Source organism: Engystomops pustulosus, chromosome 4 (assembly GCF_040894005.1).
Source record: "Engystomops pustulosus chromosome 4, aEngPut4.maternal, whole genome shotgun sequence".
Lineage (NCBI taxonomy): Eukaryota > Metazoa > Chordata > Amphibia > Anura > Leptodactylidae > Engystomops > Engystomops pustulosus.
The window spans coordinates 155297117-155317409 of record NC_092414.1 but is presented as its reverse complement, the minus strand read 5'-3'; the positions used below and the strand labels follow the sequence as shown (position 1 = coordinate 155317409).

Genomic DNA, 20293 nt, shown 5'->3' with positions numbered 1-20293 from the left:
TTAATGTGCATCTACAGGCAGTTACAGAAGGACCTCTCCGCCCACTGTGTCCTCTGGTGAAGTCTCTGGATGTTACTATAGCCCCAGGCTGCAATGATCAGCTGTAAGGTGTCTGTAATGAAGCTTTATTGATAATCCTTGTTATCAATAACAAGAACCTATCCTGTATGTAACGGGGGCTGCCTGTACTGTACATAAAATGGGCAGTTATAGATGTTTTACCTTTGCCTGGTCAGATAAATGAGCAATTTCCATTTTTAATCCATCACTAAGTCTTGTATTTTCTTCTATCTGCTTTTTCAGTTGTTTATTCTTTTCTTTCAAAGCCTCAATTTCATCTTTCAGCTGCTTGATTTCTTTTTCATAGTCTCTTTTTTGCATTTCAAACTGTTTTGCAAGCGTCCTGCAGAAATCATATAACATAAGCAAGATAATGAAGTGAAATTATTGCTTAAAGGAAACCTACCAGTTAGAATGGTAGGGGTAAGCTGTAAATACCGAGCACCAGCTCAGGGTGAGCTGGTGCTCGGTACTTACTGCTTACCCCTACCATTCTAAATTGTAGGTTTCCTTTAATATAAACTGACCAAGGGAGGTTTAAAGTTGAAGGTCGCTGATCCACCTAATAGTGTAGGACACTAGTCTCTAATTCATGTGAAACCTCTTTCATTAACCTACAGTAAAAGAAAATCTTCTCTTAAGGCCTCATGTACATGACTGTATGACTGAAAAAAAGTCCGTGTGTCTCCCATATATTACCCATAAGCCACCATAAGCGAGCCTTATCCGAAAAAGGGAAAGGCAGACTTCTATGGAGACATGGGCCCATATTTAGCAATCTTCCTGTGCCAGTATTCTAGCGTATGTGCACATGTGTTTATGAAATGTTTCCGCAAGTAAACTGGGTGTGTAAAGGGGTTGCTTTTGCAACGGTCACCACATTTATGTTGGCAAGTTTATGTGACATAATTGCAGCTCACCCCCATTAAACTGAGAGCACCAAAAAAAATTGGTGCACTCAGTTTATGCACGAACGGCACCTGGAGAGTACACCCATCTTCATTAGTCTGGTGTACATTACTGTAAATTGATAATAGTAAATAGTAAAAATAGTAAATCTTGGCTATAGACTTCTATGTAGTTGCAACATTTCTAACATTGCGGTCTGATGGCCAGTTCACAGTGCCGTTAAAAATAATGTTGATGATATAGATACCTATATTTTCCATTAAAGTCAAGGGTGCCATTTTTTAGGGTGCCAAAAAAAAAACTTGTGGTTGTCATTTTAGCGTTTCTCTTTTTTAATTGAGTTGTACTCAATGCAATTTCTGATGCTCTAAGAGTATTGAACTTTTTTGCTTCATTCAATTACTGAGAATGGGACCCCTGTTCTCATGCTTGGTGGTGGTCTGTTCTCATTATCAATTGAGGTACAAGCAATTATCCCCATTAATCACATTGTTATTCCCTATCCAGGGGAAAGAGGATAACAATCAAAATTGGCACAACCCTCTTTCTTGGGACAACTCCTCTCTTTATCTATAAATGTCTATACAGTATCCAATATTTAACCAATTGTACATACGCTCTTTGTTTCTCTTCTTTCTCCACATCAGAAAATAGCTGATTGGTGAGCTCATCCATTTTATCTACAAGGGTATACAAAAGTTAGACATAGACAACAATGATATATACTAAACAACAACCTACTAGTAAAGCAAGCATTAAAGCCCCTATACACAGTCTGGTTGTGGCCAATTTTCAGAGGACAAAATGATTCAGCAACTGAATTGCAATGTGCCTGTTATTAATCCCCTTTGATATTGGAGGAGTATTGGGAGGCACAATACATATGAGCTGGAAGAACGGTGCAGAATTGACTCTATTTTCATGGTTTTCAATGACTTGTGTTATGAGTTATCACACTGCAGCATTTTATCAAATTCATGTTACATAGTGACTTATACAACACTAGACAATGAAGGGGAAAACTAAGACCCCCTACCCTTCATCTCTTGTGTCTTGTCTTCCAGTCTGACTTCCAACCTTTGCTTCTGCTCCATGAGTTCAGTGTTGTGAGCCTGAAGCTTTGACATTTTCTAGTGGAATAAATGAATATGATGCAGTTTTACAAATGAGAAACTTCTTTGACCATTTTCATTATTTTAGAAATGAATAATTGGTATTCAGAGTAGTAAAAGATGCTCCACGCCATTGGCTAGAAATTGGTAGTTTCATTATTTGAGAGCGAATACTGTACGTATATGTGACATAAATGGGTATCATATTCCACAATAATGTAAATTGCTGACATCAGTCCCTGTTCACAATGAGGCTTCCATCTAATCTACCCTAACACATCAACATATTATGATTTCTACTGGAAACATCTTCTGAAATAGTTAATTATTTATTCCTTGCTGTAAGCCCACGCAAGCAAAGGAGAAAGCTACAAAGCACAAAATGGTGAATTTCGAGGGAGTCTACCAGTGCTTTTTTTGACCACACAAAGCTGCAGACATTGTTAGGTAGCAGCCCTGGAGATACATTCAATCAATACATTTGTGTGTGTAGTTTTAGTAGCAACAGGACTGTGAAAATGCAGTTATATTCCAGGATTGTAGCTGTATTTGCGGCATTCTGGAAGTCTCCTCAAAATTCTGTGCTATGAGATCTTTATAAAGAGCTGCTCCACAACCGCTTCCTACTGCTGTGACATCTGTAGTATGTACTCAGGGCAGATGGGAGTGCATGTTGAACAGGTTGAATGCTGAGAGTTAAAGTTTAACTACATCCTGGAATATAAATGTATTTTTACAGTCCTGCAGCACACACACAAGTTTGGTTACACAGCTTTACAGGACTGCTACACTGCTTGCAGCTTTCTATGGTCCAAATTGGACCATAACCCTCATTTCAGATGATTTTTGATATTGTGTGTGAATGGGGGAAAAGGGGTGTTGAGATCATTTTTCTAATTTACTTCATTAAGAAATGCTCCTTAGGCTACATTCACACTGCCGCATGGGGGACGTATATACGGCCAACGTATATACGGCCGATATACGTCCCCCATAAACGGCAATGGGCGCACTGAGCCCTATGGGAGCGATATTTTGCAGCACACCTGTGGCATCGTACCACTCCGTACCCGGGAAAAAGATACGACATGTCCGTGTGCTATGGTACGGCTGGCAACGGCAGTGTGAATCTAGCCTTAGTTTGTAAAGAAACAGGCTGCAATGTGCGCCTTAGTTACAATGTTACTTCTCCATTGCTATCACAAATCTGTCTACAGGACTGAAGACAGGTCTCTCTCTCCTCTCCTGTATGTTACACAGCTGTGAGTGTTAACCCTTCCTGCTCTCTCCCTGGCTGTAGCATTCTTCCATCTCAGACCTGCTTAACCAAACACAAGTAGATTAGATGTAAGCTCATGCACACATCTCAGCTTTAAATATTTCTGTTTTCGTAAATAAAGGTTTTCCTCATTGCATATTAATTCTGGAGCATCGCTTCTTACGTTATGATGTTAAATCGTATAAATACAGTGATAACTGGGTGTTACAAGGTCTCTACATAGATGGATATTGTCCAGTCTGTGCTGGCTATCAATACAAAGATTCCTTTGATAAAGGGATCGGAAACATCCACCCGACAATTTATTCAGGAAGTAATTATTAAAACCAAAATATCAAGAGAAAATGTCTTCCAGGTGATATTTACTGTGAGCTCGGCTTATCTGCTGCAGTCATATGACAGATAATGAAGTTTCGTCACTGATCTATTAGACAAATATATTCAATTACAGAGGTATCCTGGTGTTTCATGTTCTTGTGTCTTGTTGCATGTTAGTTCATTAGTGACAAATTATACATAATGATACCACAACATTACCAATAAATCAGTTTCAGTGTATATTCAGTTTATTACTTAGCAGACAGGAATCTCCCTAGTATTACTTCCTCTTTTGTCCTTGTTGTGAATCCCTATTATTTCCAGCTGTACAGGACGGTGACCCCAGCTGTACAGGACGGTAACCCCAGATGTACAGGATGGTGACCCCAGCTGTACCGGACGGTGACCCCAGCGGTACCGGACGGTGACCCCAGTGGTACCGGACCTTGACCCCAGCGGTACCGGAAGTTGACCCCAGCTGTACTAGACGGTAAGCCCAGCTGTGCAGGAAGGTAACCCCAGCTGTATTAGACGGTGACCCCAGCCCAACCCAAGTCGCCTCGAACACTGAGAACACACAAACCTGCTCAGTCTCATCCTTGTATTTCTTTCCTTTTTCTTCTTGTAACTTCCTTTGTGTAACAGATTTTTCCAGCTCTGATTCGAGTTTATGAAGTTTATCAGCATCATGTGAATGTGTGGCTGCGAGGCTGGTCAGTCTTTCCATCAGTCCATGGTTTTCCTTATTCTAAAACATAAAAAGCTATTTTAAGTTGTAGGCTACATTCAAGTGGATATCTGCATTTCATGGGCTGAAAACCACGCTGGTCTGTTGTTACTTGCCCCTGTGTCATTGGCGTAAAATACGCCAATGACCCCAATAAAAATAAGAAATTAATATGTCCATGTGCTTTCCATTGAATCAACAGGAGCCATACAGAAAAAGATAACACAAGGGCTTATACTGTATCATATATTCATTAAAAGAAAGCGCCGCTACAACAAAATCTGATCACATCATTCATGAACGCAGTTCTACAATCTGAGCTCTCGCAGTAGATGCTGCTTTTATAACATAGCTCTGTATATTTGGTGTAGTGACAGTAGGTTATTGCTCCCTGTTCTGTCACAGCTTTAAATTGTATCAGCGTCCTGAGGAAACCAATACAGTAGAAAGAAAGTGGAGAAACTCAGTGTATCATTATAGCTTCCCTCAAGGCTCCCCTGAACAGGAAGAATTGTGGGGTCAAAGCAAATGCTCCAATGACAATCCAGCCCAGCCCACACCTACTCACTCTTCCAGGATAGCCCAGGATGAGTGGTTTTAAAATAGAACTGAGCACGGCATGTCCTGGGCTTCCTTTAGTCCTGCCTGGGGAACTTTGTGCTAGGGCACAGCCTGGGTGCTCACAGTGAAGGCACTGAGTGCCACCTCTAGCACCCTCATGCCGTAGGTTCGCCACCACTGGCCTATAGTATGTTGATTTAAAAAATGCCTTTTTGAGCATTCTGAATCATGTCGGTACTTCATAAAGGGAGGGAGCTGGATGAGACTGAAACACAGGCCCCCTCCAGGCAGGAAAGCCAGGTATGTGAGATAAAGTACAGAAATTATTCAGAATTCTGAAAAAGGCATTTTTAAAATCAGCATTGTATAGGCTACTGTAACCTGTCATCAGCTAAAATGGCATTGCTGGTGACGGTTCACTTTAAGCTTTGCCTTTTGGCAGTAATTCATACAGACAACATTTGTTTCTATTATAGTTTTCTGTTGTTGTCCTACAAGTAGACAGTAAGGGGAACATAAACCAGTTTTGTGTAAAACAAAAATAGTAGTGACAAAAATTGACATTTTTGGTGAAGGCCATTTTGTTGGTGTCCTACACCACACTTTGTCTGGTGGAGGGAAGCTTGAACCTGACGGATTTACTAGAACCTGCGACAGAAAACTGGAGCAAGCTATAGCTGACATCTACACTATCCAGTCAGATTTATATACTTAGGCTGTCCAGAGAAGTACCAGAATTATTAACAGGCCAGAGCCTCTCATTCCTGCAGAGAAATAATCTAAAATTGGCAAACACAAAGCCATCTTTACTACAATTTACAATGTCAATGGAAATCCATGATAACATGATTGTGTCTGTATGTCTATTGTGTCATGGAAAATGTGTGATGCTCTTTTTAAGGGGAACAGAATACACTTGTATTTATTTGTGACACAGTTACGGTAGTCTTGTGGTGTTTTTTCTAAAAAAATCAGTGACCAGCTATCAAAATATATTGTGTTTCAATTCCTTCTTTTTGAAAAAGAAGTCATGAGTTTGCTCATCATATGACACTTTTGATTTATTAGCTGGGTTTCCCCTTCAATCTGTGAATTTGGGAATCTTCTTAAGACTTGCCCTTGAGTGCTATACAGACTTGTGTTGCTGAATTGAGTTTTCATAAATTTAACACAAATATTGTAATCCACATTATTCAGTCAAATACAGCTCAGTTACCTGATCTTCCAGTTTCTTTTGCAGTCGCTGCACCCTATAGGACAGCTGAATGTTTACCACAAATCTTCGGATGTTCTGGAACCTACGCCGGGCCAGCCATGCACGGGCATACTTCTGTAGTATTAACGCCTTGTGTTCTTCCCGCATCTTTAGATAAGTTAAAGGGAAATCCATTAATCAAGCCGTAATTAAAATTAAAGTATGTGTCAATGTTTAAAGGAGCTGCAAAACGGACATATTTTAGTAGATTTATATGCTGTAAGGATTTATAAACATTGACTTAGACCTAAGTTATTAATCTCTATTAGTAACAAACATATAAACTTTATTGAATCCAAAAGTATCCATGAACAATTGGGCTGAGAAGCATACATAGCCAATACAATAAAACATGTAGGGGGATATTTATCATTTGCTTCCGCCTCTTGATGTATCAGGAAGGGTGCCGCACAGCGCTTATTCTACAACAGGTGGGGTCTGGCGTAGAAATAAACGCAGCCGGCGACTTGTCACATGTGAAAAGTCGACGGCAGCAGCAAGTGCGCCGGTGCGGGGACAGTAATGCCCTGTGCCGGCCCACTCCCGGCCAGCCACGCCCTCTGCTTGGCCGGTCGGGCCCTCACTTCTAGCCCCACAAAGTGGCAAATTATAACTGACGTGGCGCAGAGGCCCTGATAATAATGCTCCATAGTATGGGTCGCATAGATCAGCATTTGCAAAAAATCTATCATATTCAGTAAAAGATTATCATACAGATACAAAGATACAAACATATCGCAGACTAGCTCAGGTTTCTGTCACTGGGCCACTAGTGTTATCCTTGCGGGCATCAGAATAAACTAAGTTTAACCCCTTAAGGACGCAGGGTTTTTTCGCTCATTTCTCGCTCTCCACCTTCAAAAATCCATTTTTACGTGTACAGAGCTGTGTGAGGGCTTATTTTGTGCGTAACAAATTTTACTTTCCCGTAATGTTATTTATTTTAACATACCGTGTACTGCGAAGCGGAAGAGAAATTCCAAATGTGGAAAAATTTTTAAAAAACCGCACGTGCGTCATATTCTTGTGGGCTCAGTTTTTACGACTTTGACTGTGCGCTCCAAATAACACCTCAGCTTTATTCTTTGGTTCGGTGCGATTGCAGTGATACAACTTTATATAGGATTAATTGTGTTTTAATACATTTTCAAAAATTAAACGAATGCGTACAAAAAAGAAACATTTTTTTTGCCATATTCTGACGCTAATAACTTTTTCATACTTTGGTGCACGGAGCTGTGTGAGGGGTAATTTTTTGCGAAATGAGCCAACGTTTGCATTGCTACCATTTTGAGGTCTGTGCGACATTTTGATCATTTTTTTATTCCATTTTTTTATGTGATGTAAAAAGGTGTAAAAGTCGCATTTCGGTCATTTGGGCGCCATTTCCCGCCTCGGAGGTCACCCCCGGCCGTAACCGTTTTTATATTTTGATAGATCGGGCATTTTGGGACGCAGCGATACCTAATGTGTCTTCGATTTTTACTGTTTATTATGTTTTATATCAGTTCTAGGGAAAGGGGGTTGATTTGAACTTTTTATATTTTATTAATTTATTTTTATTTTTTAAACTTTTTTTTTTCTTTTTTTTTTCACTATTTCTTAGACCATCTAGGGTACATTAACCCTAGATGGTCAGATTGCTCCTACCATATACTGCAATACTACAGTATTGCAATATATGGCATTTTTGCAGCTCATTCATTACAATGAGCCACTGGCTCATTGTAACGAATCTGCAGAAGCCATGTAGCCTCGGGTCAAACGAAGACCCGAGGCTACCATGGCAACAAATCGACGCCCCCCGATGAAGTTCGGGGGAGCAACGATCGTAATAAAGATGGCGGCACCCACGCGCCACCGTCTTTTAAATGCGACCGGCGACTTTGCCGGCGGCATTGAAAGGGTTAATAGCCACGATCGGTGCAAGCACTGACCGCGGTTATTAGCGGTGGGGGTTTGCTGCAATATGCAACAACCCCCACCCTTGTATGAAGAGGACTCAGCCCGTGAGCCCTCTTCACACATTCCCTGTACCTCTGCGCCGTAGAGCTATGGCGCAGAGCAATAAGGGGTTAAACAAAGCATTGGGAAGGACGAGGAGTTTATCTCCCAACAGTGGACCTCAGGGGAATTGTGCACCCCAAAACCTCAATTTTCTGAGGGGTGATTCTAATCCAAAAATCACCTAGACACTGAGCAAGACCACCAGATGTAGACAGTCATGCCCTTCGAGCATCCCCTGAAGCATAATGGTGAGACTAATGGGTAGATCACATGAACTCGGGAAGGCACCATGTAAGTTCTGTGTAACATCTTGATTTCTGTCTCCGTAAGGGAGACTTTCCTACTGCCACGACTTAAATTGTTGAAGCAATGCCACCAACGTTCCACAGATGAGGCCAGGTGCTCTGCTGGGTGGTTACAGCTTTTATGAGGCATGAGTCTGTATATACGAAACATTTTTCATCTGTAAGTGAACTACGTCACTGTATCCGTACTGTATCTGTATAAAATATGGTGGACTGGCAAATGATGGCTGGCTGATGGATGGCTGACAGAATACACCTCTCACTAGTTCTGGTCTCCCTGGATACTGCACGGATATATACAGCAGAATGCCATTCACAGATGTATTCAGCACCTATGCAAACGTTCCAATTGATGTCTATGGGGTAACAGAACGGAAATACTGGAGAAAATAGGACATGCTGTATTTTTTATGTCACACTCACAGTACAATGGCCATATTGACCACTTAAATGAATGTGGCCATATGCTACCCGTATAAAAACGATACGGTATGGATAGAATATGGCCGTTTTCATATGTTCATGGGAGAGGGGCCTTAGGTGAATGGCCATCTTAGCTAGTTATTTTTTAGTATGTGACAGCTGAGAAAGTGAGGGAAAGAAAGGTAGTAGAGAGCTTTCAGTGTTAACTGCAGTCAACTTTCATGTTACAATTATCCATAAAAGCAAATCATTTAGTATCCTCGTTAAAAATTACAATTTTATCCCAATGAATTTAGCTAAGAATCTAATAGATAAACTTACCTTGCGGTATCTCTTTCTTGCCAGATAGCCTCGCGTAAATGCTTGTATGGTTACAGTGGCTACTAATATAAGTTGGTATATGCGACGCACCAAGAAGCCCCTACAATGCTTCTGGAGGATGATAGCAGCCCAAGTATGCTTAATGGCAGTGGCACTTATCGCTTGTCTGGGGAGTAGATAAAAAAAATCAAAAAGTGTTCTATATTGGACCCAGTAAGAATCAATTCCTATCCAAATACTATGCCATAATGCTCCTTTCTACAGTCCACACTCCTCCAAGTCACATACCCTTGATGTTTAAAGAAAACCATCATCTATCATCAAAATCATCATGATAAACCAATGGCACTTACTCATAGATCCAGGCAACATGGATGCAGTAATCTTCTTATAAGTGTTATCTCTGCCTCCTTCTAAAATCAACTTTTAAAATTATGCTAATGTGCCTGAAGAGCTCTGTGAGTGTTACCAGAGCCCCTCAGTGCTGCATATATATTAGCATAATTCTAAAAGTTGATTTAGTAGGAAGGATGGACAACAAATATAAGAAGATTATCACAGTCACGGTGCCTGGATCTATGAGTAAGTGCCCCTGATTTATCATGCTTAGTTTTGATGGTAGATTTCCTTTAAACAAATGGATAAATCACACAATTTATGCAAAACATATTGCCATTTTATTGGCACAAATATTGTAAGAATTCTGGAGCACTTTTATTACACAGGCTGAGGTAACACAGATAACACTGATGAATTTCCCAGTCTCCCTGAAGCCAGCTTCTACAAATAACATACAAAATCAGGTGGTTTTCACAGCATACGATTTCCCAATTCCCCAATGTAGTGAAACTGCTGTTTGTTCACAGCCTAAATGTCCCCATACTGTCAACCGCATGACAAAACACGGCATTAACATAGCATTAGATATTTCTATACTTCACTATAACATTTTTTTCATTTCAGAAATCATTGTGTCTGAATAAGCTTTACTTCCTATCCACACTGACAGCATATAGAAAAGGAGAAGATAACTTACTAATGACTTAACTCTTCACAGACAATCACTGGAGAGTCTTATCTCCTTACAGAGTTGAAGTAACAAGTGAAATATTATCTTTGTATGAAAATAGTTAGGCCTCATGCACATGACCATATAAAAACGGCCGTGTATACGGGCGAAATACGGCCCCATGCATTCCAATGGGAAATACTATTTTCTACTGTATTTCTGTTCTCTACGGCCTATAGAAGGCAATGGGAACGTATAAAATATGGGCTAAGTACGTTGTGCATACGGCTGTGCCCCGTATGCTGTTGTATATAAGTGCAGTATCCAGAACCAGTGGGAGATGCATTCTGTTGGCCAGCCAATAGTCAGCCATCCGTCATCTGCCAGCCAACCGTATTTTATACAGATAGGGTACAGATACATTGCAATATTGTTGCAATTCTTCCCGTATTTATGGCCAGAATACAGCCATAAATACAGAACAGAAAAGACCATACTGTCATGTGCATGAGGCCTTAGACTACATTCACACGATGTGTGCCCGCCGTACTGTAACTCCCCTGCCCCTCTCCATAGTTCTATATATATATAGAAAAGCGAAAAGTAGGAGAAAATAAGTTCTCTTTAGTGATGTATATAATAAAAGTTTACAATTCTCATCTGATTTCTGAATTTAAAAAATGTCTTCAAAAGTTTAATGACATTTTAGGGTATGGTTACCTTACGGCCCGTTGTCCCCTGAAGTACTGCTGTATGACAATGGCTGCATTTCGCGCTCGCAGGAACTTCTTCCTCTGAACCCAGCCCCGAATGTTCTTCTGGATCATGACGCAGGCGTTTCTCAGCTTATCAGACCTTAGTTTCTCCAAGTAGGCTACTTGGCCAGCTCTGAAGAAAATTTTAGTTCTTCCAAACTGATACTGGTTTGAATCCTGGAAAAATCATAAGACATGGTCATGTCAAACAAATAAAGAATATAGGAAAATGATTCTGAGCAAAATCTATTTCCAAAGTAATAGATATTATCCCAGAATAAAAGAACCATCAAAGATATAGCATCAGTCTTCTATCTGAGGTGGCTAGCACAAGACCACGCTAGTTTTTGCTGTACATAAATCTCGCTATTATGGGGGCCACACATTTACCTGATTAAGCTGAGGGCCCAACGCCTGAGAACGCATGCTGACAGAAAGAGTATCACGACAACAAGTCCTCATGTAAGATTCGTCCGGTGCAGTTTTTCTAGACCTTTAAAGGAATTGGTTCTTCTAACACAACAATCTTGCTGAGAACATAGAGATGGTGATGTGAATCTACACAAGGTCTCCATGACAACACTGCACCGGACAGAAATCAGAAGAGGACATGTCATGAGTATTAGTAATACCTCTTCAGACTTTGAGCCCTTTACTTCAAGTACCAATCTCAAAATAGCAGACTGATATATTTGAGCTGTAGCTTGGCTTTCCTAAACCAGGAGCAAAGGATCTGTTCATTGCCCTTACTCTGCTTGTCATGATGGCCTAGTTCCTCTGTCCCCCTACAAACACGCACCTAGGTAAATGTCCCTGGTGCCCCCAGCTACACTCCTGGATTTACAGATAATTTTGTAAAAAGCAAAGTGTTCAGAATGACACTATCTTTGTGTGAAAGGAAGATTACAGCCCAATTACTGGTGGATTTTATTAAAAGAACAAAACAATGGAGGTAATTTATCATTAGGCAGCTCCATATGTCTTTGTCTGTCCTTGGAGCTCTGCTGCAGTCAGGTTCATTAAAGTGGCTTTGGTCCTTGATAAATCTGCTTGCAGTGTCTTTTTCTGTACTGGTTGTTTGTGACAGTCACATGAAAAGTCGGAAAAAAATACATCAAAGGTCGCAACATAGACCAGGGTGAGGACTGCCGCAAGTTTGCACCAAAACTTGCGCCAAATCATGAATTCATACGTATTGTGAAAACTAGTCAATACAAAGAATGAATTTGGAGCAAGCAGGGTCTATGTCAAAGTGACTTTCCACTGTCCTATGTTCATTTGGCGCAATGGAAAGTCACAAAACAGCATTTGTACCACAGCTGCGCCAAAAATGCCAAACATAGACGAAAAACCCAATGATAAATTACCACCAATAAGTTCTTCTTCAGGTTTGATATCTTCTTTGGGTTTGATAATCTTCAGGTGAGGAACTAGTATAATTTAGGCTGAATAGTTGATTTTCATCCATTATATTGATAGTAACGGGCTAATATACATATCCTTATTTATGAATAACAGTCTAAATGATACTGATTCATCGCCTGAAGATTTTTGAACCTGAAGGAGACATGATTAAAATCCACTGAGACACCTACATGTGTCATTTTATACTATGCACCAGTCTGAACACCCAGCTTTACCCAACTTTCCACAAGTGATTTTCCTGAAATGTATGTATAAGCCGCCTCTTTGAAAAATATAGTCACTCAGGACAGAACATCTCTTACAGCACATAATATTTATGTTCAACTGTTAGCTTACATTCACACGATTGTATGTCCACTGGGCCGGAGCCAGTGGTGACCCCTCCTCTCTCTACAGCGATGCAACATGCATGGCGCTGTAACACGGGGAAAGTTAGAACATGCCCTATCTTTTCCCTGTGTACGAAGCGGTACGGTGCCACACTTGTATACGTCCCTACATACCTTCCCCGTATGGTTGTGTGAATGTAGCCTACCTTCTCCAGCTTTCAGTAGACAGAGCCTCAGTGGGCCCCTTTGCAATGAACTCTTGTGGCGAAATTAAAAATTCAGAAACTAAAACAGTCTCCTGTTGCCCCAAAACATTCCCCAGTTTATTATCCCAAACAAACCCCTCATGGTTATTTGATATAAACCACCCTCACACCCTATGGATTCATTAGATACAGCCTTATGTGGGCCCTCCAGCAGCTCTGGGCTCTAGAAAGAGACGCACAACCATGTTTGGTCTTATAAGGTTAAGATAAGGTTCATTTGTCTATATATAACAATTCTTCTATTCTATGCAGATCACAAGCAAAACCCAAACATCACATTTTTCCCTAACCTAAATGTTCCTGTCACTACTATACTATAAAAGAACAATATTTTGAGAACCATATAAAAAAGAGCTGAAGTGTGTGGGGGGTTCCCTTTATGAGGCCATCACTTCCGATCCCTCCTCCAACCATGTCAACAAATTCTAGCGTTGAAAACAGTAAAGTTTTATTTATTTTATAATCCCTTCATTGAATGGGCAAATTCAAGGATCTTTACATCACACTGTAAATACGTTGGAAGTATATGTTGGGAGTTTGGATGATGGGAACTTGCCATCTGCACTGGAAATCCTCCTTTCATATAAACCAAAAATAGGCTCTAAATGTGGTTTAAACCAACATTAAGATATTATATAGAAGACAAGAAGTAGAACATATCCATGGAAGTAGACCCTAATACATTGCTATAACTTGTACGGGTTTACAAAAACAAATATCATTTGTAACTCTGATCAGTACAAAACTATTCAGAAACCCATGAATCGCCATTGAACAACACTCGAAGGTTGGCAGCGGCCGCGTCATAGTATCAAACTACATGGGGCAGGCTAGCTGTATACTACATGGGGCAGGCTGGCTGTATACTACATGGGGCAGGCTGGCTGTATACTACATGTGGAAAGCTGGCTGTATACTACATGGGTCAGGCTTGCTATATACTACTGAGGGGCTGTCAGGCTATATATTGGGAGGCTGTGACCAATGCATTTCCCACCCTCGGCTTATACTGGAGTCAATAGGTTTTACCAGTTTTTGGTGGTAAAATTAGGGGTCTCGGCTTATACTCGGGTCGGCTTATACTCGAGTATATACGGTATATATTTCTTGCTAATTGTCTGCTGTACTGTACCTGGATGAGTCTCTGAAGTACAACTTTGCAAATGTGCTTCTTATCGCTCAGGGACAACTCCTGCTGTGTCATTAGGATGCTGTAGCGGCCAAAGAATTCTATGTATGTCCACCTGGAAGGTAATGATTAAGATTACGTGGAAGAAAGTATAATAGATATTGGCTTCAGTTAGAGATAACCAGATGAAAAAAAACATTTGTTCATCAACCTCATATTTAATAGAACCTGTGCACGGACACAGTGTGGTAAATACACTGGGGCAGATTTACTTACCCGGCCCATTCGCGATCCAGCGGCGCGTTCTCTGAACAGGATTCGGGTCCGGACGGGATTTATGATGGCAGTTCCTCCGCCGTCCACCAGGTGCTGCTGCGCTGAAATGCATCTGATCGCGCTGGAATACACCGAGCCGGACCAGGTGAAGGTAAGCGCTTCCCAAGCGACACATTTTCGGTTATTAAATGCGGCGGTTTTTCCGAATACGTCGGGTTTTCGTTCGGCCACGCCCCCCATTTCCGTTGCATGCATGCCAGCGCCGATGCACCACAATCCGATCGCGTGTGCCAAAATCCCGGGGCAATTCAGGTACAATCGGCGCAAATCGGAAATATTCGGGTAACACGTCGGGAAAACGCAAATCGGGCCCTTAGTAAATGACCCCCACTGTGTCTCACCGCACCACTACCAAGCCGGATGACCATGCCGCGAATTATAGAACAGGTCCTATTCCTGCCCTGCTTTGCAGGGGGCTGCTCTTTCCAATAAAGATGGTAGGGTGATTGGTGCTTCCCATCTCCACCCAAATGAAACAGGCCACAAATTTCACCTGTTTGTGGTCTGTTTGTTCAAGCAACATTTTGGACCACCACACTTTAGAGACATACCTGGAGGGATAACTTTGAGCACTTATTCGGATGGTTTCCAGGACACCACATGCTCTTAACTGCTGGACTACTCTTTTAGGGTCAAATCTGCAAACCGCATATAAATGAGTTAACATCATTAAACAAAACTATAGCAGTAAAATCTTACAAGTTTGAGGATGTAACCAAAGCCTTGCAAAACATATTACATCTCTGTATATAGGCTAAATATAGTGCTCAGATGTATACATATAGCCGCTAACAGTAACATTATACAAAGGTATGTACATGCATAAAAAAATGTTGTACAGTAGATACAATGTGATATTTCTTCTATTGTTTTTGTGCTATATGCAACTTTGTAACGTCATACTTACTCGAAAGGGAGCTTTTCATCATTGGGTTTTATGCATCGGACATAATGAGGAGTGGTGGCATTAAGTGTCTCCATGAGTAAACACAGAGAGTTACGGAACTGAAAATACAGGAAAACGAAATTATACTAAAATGATAAAATTATTAAAAACCATTACAAGTCAATAGAGCAACAAAGTGCTATCACAAAGTTAAATGTGTGCCTGTAGCAATTTCCTCATTTCCGTTTCCTAGTTTTCAATAAGAAAGCCTTCAGAAGTAAAGCACAAAAAGTATTAATTCAGACAGACTGAATTTAGGGGGGGGGCAGCTGTAGCCTGTGTCTCTCCTACACATAATCCCCCTCACTCTCCCACCTGCTCAATGCACATGACAGGAAGTGGGGAGAAGTGAGGGAGCGGCCTGAGTGTGGAGGAGAGGAGACTGACACAGGCTGCAGAGAGCCAGGTAATGAAAAATAAACTTTTACAAACTCCTGAAATTATTCAAAATGCTTACAAAGGCATTTTTAAAATCAGCGTGGCCTAGGCCCTAGGCTATTGGAAACAGCTAAAAATCACATTCCTGGTGACAGGTTCCCTTCAATGTTTTTACTGTTTCTTTAAAAAGCCAACATCTTGTGGTGGGCACTAAGGTAGTTAATGAATAATTTACATGGTTACATAATATATATATATTCCCCACAAGTCCCAGTACCTTGCTGCCCACAGTCATCCTTAACTCTTTGTTTACTGATTTGATGGCAGGCCTTGCAGATTTCACTTTTATAGCTGCACTGTAATGTGGAGTGGTTGTAGTGTTATCTTGAAAGAAATTTGCACAAAGCTGGAACTAAAAAGAACAAGTTGTTCAGAATATTATCTTACACAATAATGGTATACATTTGCAAAGACAATACAGTAAAGACATTGGGGGTCATTTATCTTTTCCATCCGTTAGTGTTTTTGCGCCTTTTTGCTGCATAATGGCTTTTTTGCGCCTATTTTGCAGGTGTTAAAGATATTACACTGGACTCAGACGCCATCTTACATATTGTCGGACATTTTAAAGACTCAGCATTCATTTCATATAACTTTGTGTAGTGATAACTAAAGTTTGGGTTTGGTCACTCAGCACACAAAGGCTTAGTGTTCGCTAGCACCACCTAGAGGAAGGTATCCAGGTGGACATCTGGACATTTGGTTTATGTGAAGTTTCAGTATTTGCATGTAGCCAATAGTATTACATTCCTTTGTGTGCTTACATCCAATAGTATTACATTTCCTGGGTGAGAACACCCAATTATAGTTGCTGCTTTCCTAATTACACGCCTTATGTAAAGTGCCTTATGGTTTTCTATAAATGTCCGTCCCTCAATAAAACTTATCAGTCTTGTTGCTAACTTCCTGCAAGGACAGGTCTTGTCTTTTCTTCAAGTTAGTCAATTCCAGCGCTGGACACAGACTCATTTAATTTGAAAGTCACCTTACAATGGGGTTTGAGCCCCAGATATAAATCTATAAGACAGGTTTTTGAAATGTTATGCCTCAGTTCGCTGTGTAACCATTATGTGTTGTTGTCCTTTTTAGAGATATTTGCGCCTTATTTAACATTGATTTGCGCCAAATAATTGCGCAATAACACACGAGTCCTGACCCTGCTTAGGAAAGGCAATGGTATGATTTGAGCAACAAAACTGTGCCTTTTTTTTAAAATTGCGCCTATATTGGATTAGATCGCTGCCCCCTCTGTGGTCATGGGGGGGCTGCAATTGGTTACTCCCAGGCCTGTCATTCAGCCGTAGGTAGATGCTAGCAAAGCTGTGGTACGGGGTAGAAGCGATCAGGCACACAAGAGTTAAAGTACTCTTGGAGGTCTAAAAACATTTTTTTTTCAATTCTAAAAACCTATAATTTCAAATCACCCCCTTTCCCAAGAACTGATATAAAAAAATTTTCAGCGCAGAAAATGTGCTGAAAAACCTCCCCTTAGCTTATATACTAGTCAATAAAAAAAATAAACTTACATACTCACCCTCCAATGCCCCGATCCTCGGCACGGCTCCTGTCGGCTCCTCATCTGTCTTCCTTCAGCTGTATTAGCCGGCAAAGACGCTTCCATGCAATCTGCCGGCTGGCGCACACCATGATGCCACTGATGACGTCATAGAGTGCGCCGACCGGCAGATCACGTGGACGCATCTTTCTGCCGGCTAATACAGCAGAAGGAAGACTGAAGAGTAGCCGCTAGGAGCCGCGCCGAGGATGGGGAGTCGCAACGAGCATCGGGGCGCCGGAGGGTGAGTATGTAAGTTTGTTTTTATGTATGTGCTTGGCATGGGGCTGTCTTTATACTACTAGGGGCTGGCTGACTGTATACTACTTGGGTCTGGCTGTATACTCATTGGAGCTTGCTGGCTGTATACTACTTGGGGCTGCTGGCTGTATACTACTGGGAGCTGACTGGCTGTATACTACTGGGGGCTGGCTGTATACTACTTTGGGCTGGCTGTATACTACTGGGAGCTGGCTGTATACTACTGGAGGCTGGCTGTATACTACTGGGGGCTGGCTGTATACTACATGGGGGCTGGCTGGCTGTATACTACTTGAGGCTGGCTGTATACTACTGGGGGCTCGCTGGCTGTATACAACTGGGGACTGGCTGGCTGTATACTACTGGGGGTTGGCTGTATACTACATGGGGCAGGCTGGCTGTATACTACTTGGGGCTGGCTGTATACTACTGGGGGCTCGCTGTCTGTATACAACTGGGGACTGGCTGTCTGTATACTACTAGGGGGTTGCCGGCTGTATACTACTGGGGATTGGCTGGCTGTATACTACTGGGGGCTAGTTGGCTGTATACTACTGGGGGCTGGCTGTATACTACTGGGGGCAGGCTGTTTACTACAGGGGGGGATGGCTGGCTGTATACTAATGGGGCTGGCTGTATACTACAGGAAGCTGGCTGGCTGTTTACTACAGGGGGCTGGCTGGCTGTTTACTACAGGGGGCTGGCTGGCTGTTTACTACAGGGGGCTGCCTGGCTGTATTCTACAGGGGGCTGCCTGGCTGTATACTACAGGGGGCTGCCTGGCTGTATACTACAGGGGGCTGCCTGGCTGTATACTACAGGGGGCTGGCTGGCTGTATAGTACTGGGGACTGGCTGTATACTACTGGGAGACTGTGACCAATGCATTTCCCACCCTCGGCTTATACTCAAGTCAATAGGTTTTCTCAGTTTTTGGTGATAAAAGTAGGGGTCTCAACTTATACTCGGGTCAGCTTATACTCGAGTATACACTGTAAATTCTATTTCTCAACATGATATATTGCTAAAATATGTGTTCAGTTGCTGCACAGTTGACAGAAAAAATTTGATGACCTTTATATATTATCAGGATGTTAGGTCCAATGGTAAACATACAAACCTTACTAGTTTTTATCAGGTCAATCAGTACTTCATATACCGTATCACGATTCTTTTCCAAAAATCCATCACATTTATATTCTACCTGTAGATTCAACCAGAAATTTTTTTTAAAAAATTAATTGTTCCAGTTTAGCAAATGCCATGTTAAAAAACATTGGGGCACATTTATTAAGTTGTCTAAAACTCAGAATAGTCTTAGTTGCCCCTGGCAACCAATCACAGCTCCCCTTTAAAATATTCATGAGCACTGGTAAAATGAAAGCTTAGCTGTAATTGGTTGCCATGGGCAACTAGTTGGCAACCAATTACATCTCAGCTTTCATTTCACCAGTGCTCATGAATATTTTAAAGGGGAGCTGTAATTGGTTGCCGTGGACAACTAAGTACATTCTTACTTTTAGACAGCTTGATAAATTTGCCCCTGTATATCAATATCCCTTCCACACCGCTTCTATTATGGAATTACGTACAAATAACCTGCCACGCAACTTACTATTGTGTCGATTTACCTTATCAGCAAAGTGCTGGATAGTAAAAGACCTGTTGGACATTCTCGGCTTCTCGAACAAGGGGTTCTTGTTGATGAAGTTGTTGTAGAGCTTTTGCAGCCAGTTTTCATCAGTCCCTTGCGGTAGCTGAGAAATAGAGTGATGTTGGTTAATCTCCACTAGAGGGAGCCCCGCAGTAATCTCAATGAGACATGCACAGATGTCGCCTGCGGGCTCTATAGTTATTAATGTGGCACAATGAATACACAATAGTCCACTGTTATTAACAAGTAGTTCTATAAGCCAGTAAAAAGTTAATCGGCATTCTTATACATGTCTTCAGTAACGGTAACATTTGAAGCTCTTGACTACTTACATATACACAAAGGCTTAGGGGCACAGGACCACAAGGAGCATCTGCACTGGTGATTGAAGTGTACTGTTGTACTGAATGTGTACTGTTTTTATTATTATTATCATAAACTAATATTAGCTGTGCCTTTTCAGGTTTTCTGAACTCTTAGATAACCCAGATTTTTTTGTCTTATCTGCAGGTGGCATGTTATAGAGCACAATGAGCTGAGAAAATGGATATTTTGTTTGGTAGGAAAAAGATTTAGTATAACATGTTATACAATCTCTAAAGTGTAGTTTTGTATGTTGTAGGATTATGGTGGTAACGCAATACATGTGCATAGACATATGAAAATGTTATTTCTAGTTTGTAACTAGTTATGCACCGGATACAACCTTGCTTGTAGAAATTGTGCTTTGTTTCACACTTCATTCACACTGTCTACTAAGAAGATTTTTCTGGAATAATTCAGTATTAGGCCACATTCTGCAGCGAAATCACAGCCACAGTAAGGCACCTGGTCACCATGCAGTGAGCACACAGTGGGGGTCATTTACTAAGGGCCCGAATCGCGTTTTTATGTCGGGTTACCCGAATTTTACA

The 20293-nt window shown here is 41.3% G+C and overlaps 1 protein-coding gene across 2 annotated transcripts in view; it reads right to left on the bottom strand.

The window, feature by feature from the left end:
- MYO5C (myosin VC) overlaps nucleotides 1–20293 on the bottom strand; it is an 83886-nt gene that overhangs the window by 25012 nt on the left and 38581 nt on the right. For both annotated transcript variants that reach the window (XM_072148207.1, XM_072148206.1), the window contains exons 13-25: nucleotides 19357–19482; nucleotides 18846–18929; nucleotides 16128–16262; nucleotides 15434–15531; nucleotides 15078–15164; nucleotides 14194–14305; nucleotides 11007–11218; nucleotides 9278–9443; nucleotides 6183–6329; nucleotides 4262–4426; nucleotides 2006–2099; nucleotides 1586–1649; nucleotides 223–403 (exon numbers count right to left, since the gene is read on the bottom strand). In XM_072148207.1, the coding sequence (XP_072004308.1) occupies nucleotides 223–403; nucleotides 1586–1649; nucleotides 2006–2099; nucleotides 4262–4426; nucleotides 6183–6329; nucleotides 9278–9443; nucleotides 11007–11218; nucleotides 14194–14305; nucleotides 15078–15164; nucleotides 15434–15531; nucleotides 16128–16262; nucleotides 18846–18929; nucleotides 19357–19482 (1671 nt within the window). The remainder of the gene's footprint in view (nucleotides 1–222; nucleotides 404–1585; nucleotides 1650–2005; nucleotides 2100–4261; nucleotides 4427–6182; nucleotides 6330–9277; nucleotides 9444–11006; nucleotides 11219–14193; nucleotides 14306–15077; nucleotides 15165–15433; nucleotides 15532–16127; nucleotides 16263–18845; nucleotides 18930–19356; nucleotides 19483–20293) is intronic.